The sequence below is a fragment of the Pithys albifrons genome, chromosome 5 (genome assembly GCF_047495875.1).
Source record: "Pithys albifrons albifrons isolate INPA30051 chromosome 5, PitAlb_v1, whole genome shotgun sequence".
In the NCBI taxonomy this organism is placed as follows: Eukaryota; Metazoa; Chordata; class Aves; order Passeriformes; family Thamnophilidae; genus Pithys; species Pithys albifrons.
In genome coordinates, this window is record NC_092462.1 from 76,011,243 (window position 1) to 76,018,082 (window position 6,840).

General features: G+C 60.3%; 1 protein-coding gene across 1 annotated transcript; it reads right to left on the reverse strand.

Annotated features, from left to right (window-relative positions):
* Nucleotides 1-1,137: 1,137 nt before the first annotated feature.
* Nucleotides 1,138-5,492, reverse strand: LOC139672664 (homeobox protein not2-like). The gene is made up of 3 exons (XM_071557110.1): nucleotides 5,249-5,492; nucleotides 2,154-2,338; nucleotides 1,138-1,356 (listed from the first exon to the last, which is right to left on the reverse strand). Exons 1-3 carry the CDS (start codon nucleotides 5,490-5,492, stop codon nucleotides 1,138-1,140), a joined length of 648 nt encoding a protein of 215 aa, XP_071413211.1.
* Nucleotides 5,493-6,840: the final 1,348 nt, after the last annotated feature.

Below are 6,840 nucleotides of genomic sequence, written 5' to 3' on the forward strand. Positions count from 1 at the left end.
CTCACTCATCCCCCTTCTCTTTGCATCATCCCCCTAATTATTGCCCCTTACCTCGTATTGTCCCCTCTTTGCATCACCCCCTCCCCTTGCACTGTCCCCCTTCCTTCCACCATCCTTTTTTCTTTGCCTCATCCCCTCCTTGCACCATCTCTCCTCCTTCCACCATCCCCTTTCCTCTGCCTCATCCCCTCTCCTTACACATCCCACTTTTCTCACTGTCCCTTCTCCTTTGCATCATCCCCTTCTTGATTTTCCTCCCTTCCCTTGCACTGTCCCCCCTCTCCTTGCACCGGCTTTCACACCTGCCCAAATAAACCCCCCACCTCCATCCTTTCTTCCCCCAGCTCCAAACCCAGCACAGACACGGAGACAATCCAGTTCCAGGAGCTGGTACTGCCCAGCTGAGCACCCAGATGTCCCCATTGCTGCTTTCATCTACGAGGTCCCAGACCCTCGATGCTCTTTTGCTTTGCATCCTTCAAGGAGCTCCCCAGCTTCCCACAGATCCCACTTTTAGCTCATACCCAACCCAAACCTGCTGGATTTGAAGCCTCTACCTCTGCCTAATCAGGGCCAAGCAATTAAAATGAAACCCCAACTAACCCTTGCCCAGCTGTCACCCCACATGCCCAGCTCACAAAGCTCCCCCTGACTCTGCTCTCCAGGTGTGTTTTCCCTCCTGTCCTGGCTCCAAAATCCCTGGAGAGGATGCCAGCACTGGGAGCTGTGGGCAGAGCAGGTTGTTGTGGTGAAGGCTGGCAGGGAGGTGGGTGGACCATGAGATGAAGGTCCTGTGAAGGTCCTGACCTCTGAGATCCCCCAGCTCCCAACCCCTTTGGGATGGTCTGTGGGTGGGAGTGTCCAGATGACCCCCACCCCCCAAATCCTGCTCCCATAAACAAGCCCTCACCAAACACTTGTTGCCACTGTGGGCATGTGTGTTGTTCCTCCTCCCCTTCCTCCTCCTCTTCCTCCTGCTGCAAAGATAAGCCCAAGAGTCACATAAAAATATATATAAATAATTTATTTTCACCCCCTCCAGAGCAAGGGGTGCCCTGTATGTCCTCTATATATTAGATATTGCCAGCTATGGTACAGTCATATAATACACAAGCAGAAAGGGCCCCACGGGGCCCCTCAGCAGCTCTTTGGCACAGTCTGTGCAGGTGCTGTCCCCGTGTCCTCCTGGCTGTCCCCTGGCTCTGATGACAAGTCCTTGTCCTCCTCTCTGTGGTGGCTCTGTGAGTCTGGGCTCCTCTGTGGGGTGGCCAGACCCATTTTGGCCAATTTGGCTTGTTGCTGTTGCAGGCTTTGTTTCCTCCACTTGATCCTCCGGTTTTGGAACCAGACTTTCACCTTGGAATCACAGAATCATGGAATCATTAAGTTTGGAAAAGGCCTCTAAGATCGTGGAGTCCAACCATTAACCCATCAAGCACCGTGTTCACCACTAAACCACATCCCCAGGTGCCACATCCACATGTTTTTGAACACTTCCAAAGATTGGGATACCACCAATTAATTCCCTTCTACTTCAGGAAGAGGAAAAACTTGGCTTTCAAACTTTGGTTTCTCTGCAGAGTCATGGCCTGCTGAACCCCCAGGTCCAGGCAGTGCCCACTCCATCCCCAGAGAAAGAGAAGGGACTTGGTGCAAGGAAGAGGAGCGTGGTTGGCTTTGCTGGCTGTCTAGAGGTAGACCTGTTGTCCCGCAACCACATCCCCAGGTGCCACATCCACATGTTTTTGAACACTTCCAAAGATTGGGATACCACCAATTAATTCCCTTCTACTTTAGGAAGAGGAAAAACTTGGCTTTCAAACTTTGGTTTCTCTGCAGAGTCATGGCCTTCTGAACCCCCAGGTCCAGGCAGTGCCCACTCCATCCCCAGCAAGATGGAAAACTGTCCCCTCATCCCAGGAGCTGGACCTGCCAGTGGTGAAGGCCCAGTCTTAAGATAGACCCAAGCTCTTGGACAGCCCTTTGTGACTCAGTTTCCCCACCTGGAATCCTCCACCCTTTCAAGGCAAACTCTCCAATTTCCACACCCTGGGGCTCCTGCCCCAACCTGAGGGACACATCCCACATCCCACCCATTGTTCTGGGAGCCTCCCTGGTGGGAGCAGGTGGGGCTGGAGCGTGGTGGGGCTTACCTGCTCCTCGGAGAGGTGCAGGGAGGAGGCGAGCAGGCAGCGCTCCGTGCCCACCATGTACTGCTGCCGCGCAAACTCCTTCTCCAGCCGCGCCAGCTGCTCGCTGGTGAAGACGGTCCGTGCACGCTTGGCTTTGCCAGCCCTGGCTTTGAAGGTGGGCAAGCAGCACTCGGAGATCAGGAAGTCTGGAGGTGAGGGAGAGAGGGGGTTAAGGTGGAGAGGAGCCCCTGGAGTGGGGTCCCTCCTTGGGAGGTCCTTCCCTGGAGAGACAGAAGGATCTTCACCTTTGGAGGTGTCCCCTTGGAACAGTTTGTTTTTGGAGGGGGTCCCCTATTTCAAGAGGTGGGAGAGGGATTCCTTTTTGTGAGGATCTCCCTAGAAAGTTGGATGCAGGTCCCTATTGGAGAGAATCCCTTTGGAAGGAGCCCCCATGAAGAGGTGGAAAAGGATCTCCTTGGAGAGGTGGATGCAGGTCCTCCTTGGATATATTCCCTTTGGAGTGAGGCCCCATGAAGCAGAAGAGTGTTCACCCCTTTGGGGTGTCCCAAGAGAGTTTGGCATGGAATTCTCCTGGAAGATGTCCCCTTTCAGGGGGTCCTCCCTTGGAGAGGTGAAAGGAGATCCCTGTTTGGAGATGTCCCCAGGGGAGAGGTGGATTGAGGTCCTTTTTGGAGACATCCACTTTAGAGGGAGTTCCCTTGAGGAAGAGGAAGAGGAAGGACATGGACATTTAGAAATATCCTTATGGGAGAAGTGGATCCAGGTCCCTGTTTGGAGACATCCAGTGGGATAAGTGGACAGGACCCTCTGAAGGAGGTTCCCTTGAGTGGGTCCTCCATTTGGACAGGTGGCCAGAGGTATCCCTTTGGAATGATGGAAGGTGGTCCCAGTTTGGGGGTGTCTCCATGGGATTCATGGACAAAGGTCCCCTCTGGGAGACATCCCTTTGAGAGGGATTCCCTGAAAGGGGTGGCCAAGGTTCCCCCCCTTAGGAAGCTGGAAGGTGGTCCCCATTTGGAGGTATCCCCATGGAAGAGATGGATGAGGGGCCCCAGGGAGAGGTGGACAAAGGTCCCCCTCTGGGGAGCTGGAAGAAGGTCCCCCTTAGGGGTGTCCCCTGGGAAAGGTGGAGGTGTGACCCTCTAGGAAAAGGGATCCCTGCTTGGGGAGTAGGAAGGAGGTCCCCATTAGGAGTGTCCTTCAGGAGAGATGGATGAGGGTCCCTTGGAAGAAGGGGTTCAACCTTGGGGAGCAGGAAGGAGGTTCCTATTGGGGGTATCCCCTGGGAGAGGTGGATGTGGCTTCTCCTGGGAGAAGAGATCCCTCTTGGAGGGAAAGAGGTCCCCAGTTGGAGATGTCCCTCAGGAGAGGAGGATGCAGGTCCCCGTGGGAGGTGGGATTTCTCCTGGGGGAGCAGGAAGAAGGTCCCTGTTGGGAATGGGATCTTCCTTCAAGGAGAAGGAAGGAGGTCCCCGTTGGGGATGGGATCTCCCCTCGGGGAGCAGGACGGAGGTCCCCGTTGGGGATGGGATCTCCCTTCAAGGAGAAGGACGGAGGTCCCGGTTGGGGATGGGATCTCCCCCCGGGAGCAGGAAGGAGGTTCCCGCTGGGGATGGGATCTCCCTTTGGGGAACAGACGGAGGTCCCCGTTGGGGATGGGATGTCCCTTCGGGAAGCGGACGGAGGTCCCTGTTGGGGATGGGATCTCCCTTTGGGGAGCAGACGGAGGTCCCCGTTGGGGATGAGATGTGCCCCCGGGAGCAGGACGGAGGTCCCCGTTGGGGATGTCCTCTCGGGAGCAGGACGGAGGTCCCCGTTGGGGATGTCCTCTCGGGAGCAGGACGGAGGTCCCCGTTGGGGATGGGATCTCCCTTCAAGGAGAAGGAAGGAGGTCCCCGTGGGAGGTGGGATCTCCCCTCGGGGAGCAGGAAGGAGGTCCCCGTTGGGGATGGGATGTCCCTTCGGGGAGCAGACGGAGGTCCCTGTTGGGGATGGGATGTCCCTTCGGGGAGCAGGACGGAGGTCCCCGTTGGGGATGGGATGTCCCTTCGGGGAGCAGGACGGAGGTCCCCGTTGGGGATGGGATGTCCCTTCGGGGAGCAGGACGGAGGTCCCCGTTGGGGATGGGATGTCCCCCCGAGAGCAGACGGAGGTCCCCGTTGGGGATGGGATCTCCCTTCAAGGAGAAGGAAGGAGGTCCCCGTGGGAGGTGGGATCTCCCCTCGGGGAGCAGGAAGGAGGTCCCCGTTGGGGATGGGATGTCCCTTCGGGGAGCAGACGGAGGTCCCCGTTGGGGATGGGATGTCCCCTCGGGGAGCAGACGGAGGTCCCCGCTGGGGATGGGATGTCCCTTCGGGGAGCAGGAAAGAGGTCCCCGTTGGGGATGGGATGTCCCCTCGGGGAGCAGACGGAGGTCCCCGCTGGGGATGGGATGTCCCTTCGGGGAGCAGACGGAGGTCCCCGCTGGGGATGGGATGTCCCTTCGGGGAGCAGGACGAAGGTCCCCGTTGGGGATGGGATGTCCCTTCGGGGAGCAGGACGGAGGTCCCCGTTGGGGATGGGATGTCCCCCCGAGAGCAGACGGAGGTCCCCGTTGGGGATGGGATCTCCCTTCAAGGAGAAGGAAGGAGGTCCCCGTGGGAGGTGGGATCTCCCCTCGGGGAGCAGGAAGGAGGTCCCCGTTGGGGATGGGATGTCCCTTCGGGGAGCAGACGGAGGTCCCTGTTGGGGATGGGATGTCCCTTCAAGGAGCAGGACGGAGGTCCCCGTTGGGGATGGGATGTCCCTTTGGGGAACAGACGGAGGTCCCCGTTGGGGATGGGATGTCCCTTCGGGGAGCAGACGGAGGTCCCCGTTGGGGATGGGATCTCCCTTCAAGGAGAAGGAAGGAGGTCCCCGTGGGAGGTGGGATCTCCCCTCGGGGAGCAGGAAGGAGGTCCCCGTGGGAGGTGGGATCTCCCCTCGGGGAGCAGGAAGGAGGTCCCCGTTGGGGATGGGATGTCCCTTCGGGGAGCAGACGGAGGTCCCCGTTGGGGATGTCCCCCCGGGAGCAGCAGAGGGGGGTCCCTGTGCGGGGTCTGGGGGGTCGGCCGTACCTGTAGCCCCGAGCTGGGCGGCCCAGACGGGGGGTCCCCCGCAGCAGTCGGTGCAGAACGGCGGCAGCAGCGGGGCGGGCGCCGGAGGGCACCTCCAGAGCGACGGCGTGGGGAGCGGCGGAGGGGTCGAGGGGCCCGAGGGTGCCGGGGGTGACGAGCGTACCGAGGGTCCCAGCAGCGCCTCGATGGTGAAGGAGAGGCCGGGGCGGGCGGGGGGCGCCGGGCTTGGGGTCGAGGTGGGCATCGCGGGGCCGTCGGGGGTAGCGCCGCCTGCCCGCCTTTATACGGCCCGGGGACACCGCGGGGGCGGACGGGACGGGGCGGGGACCGGCCCATCGCCCCTGCCCCGCCCGAGACCCCTCCGTGTCCCCTCCTTGCCCCTCTGCTCTCGATGGGGATGTCCCCATGCCGTGTTCCCTGCCCTCACTGGGGATGTCCCCCTACAGTGTCCCCCTGCGTGGGGATGCCCCCCTGCACTCAGGAGTGTGTTCCCTTCTCCATGTCCCTCTGCCCTCAGTTGGGATGTCCCACCTCCATGTCCCCATGCCGTGTTCCCTGCCCTCACTGGGGATGTCCCCTTACAGGGTCCCCCTGCGTGGGGATGCCCCACTGCACTCAGGAGTGTGTTCCCTTCTCCATGTCCCTCTGCCCTCAGTTGGGATGTCCCACCTCCATGTCCCCCTGCCCTCAAAGGGGATGTCCATCCACCATGTCCCCCTGCCCTCCATGGGGGTGTGTCCCTCTTGATGGGGAGGTATCCCCCTCTCCATATCCCCCTGTCCCCGACTGGGATGTCCCCTCATGTCCCCCTGCCCTTGCTGGGGGTGTTACCCCCACCAGGTCCTTGACTGGGTGTCCCCCCATATGCCTCTGCCCTCAGTTGGATTGTCCCCACCATGTCCCACTGCCCTCAGTAGGAATGCTCCTCCTCCATGTCCCCCTGTCCTTGATGGGGATGTCCCCTCCATGTCCCACTGCCCTTGATGGGAATGTCCCCTCCATGTCCCCCTGTCCTTGATGGGGGTGTCCCCTCCAATGCCCCCCTGCCCTCGATGGGGATGTCCCCTCTATATCCCCCTGCCTTCGACTGGGTGTCCCCTCCATGTCCCTCTGCCCTTGATGGGGGTGTCCCCTCCATATCCCCCTGTCCTTGATGGGAATGTCCCCTCCATGTCCCCCTGTCCTTGATGGGGGTGTCCCCTCCATATCCCCCTGTCCTTGATGGGAATGTCCCCTCCATGTCCCCCTGTCCTTGATGGGAATGTCCCCTCCATATCCCCCTGTCCTTGATGGGAATGTCCCCTCCATGTCCCCCTGTCCTTGATGGGAATGTCCCCTCCATGTCCCCCTGTCCTTGATGGGGGTGTCCCTTCCATGTCCCCCTGTCCTTGATGGGAATGTCCCCTCCATGTCCCCCTGTCCTTGATGGGGGTGTCCCCTCCATACTCCCCTGTTCCCCTGGGGCACAGCCCCCTGTGTGTCCTTCCCCAGGGTGGTTTTGGCCCCAAATTCCTCAGGCAGGAGCCTGCAGACAGCCAGGGACACCCCAGGGCAGCCAGTGGCACCCCAAGGCCACTAAATTCCCACTGGAG

What these genes read in the sequence shown, in the direction of transcription:
- LOC139672664 (XM_071557110.1), bottom strand. Translation starts at nt 5,492, where the DNA reads ATGCCCACCTCGACCCCAAGCCCGGCGCCCCCCGCCCGCCCCGGCCTC. An exon ending in CGCCCAGCTCGGGGCTACAG is followed by an intron (nt 2,339 to 5,248) that starts GTACGGCCGACC and finishes CCTCACCTCCAG; the next exon opens with ACTTCCTGATCTCCGAGTGC. An exon ending in TGCACCTCTCCGAGGAGCAG is followed by an intron (nt 1,357 to 2,153) that starts GTAAGCCCCACC and finishes TGTGATTCCAAG; the next exon opens with GTGAAAGTCTGGTTCCAAAA.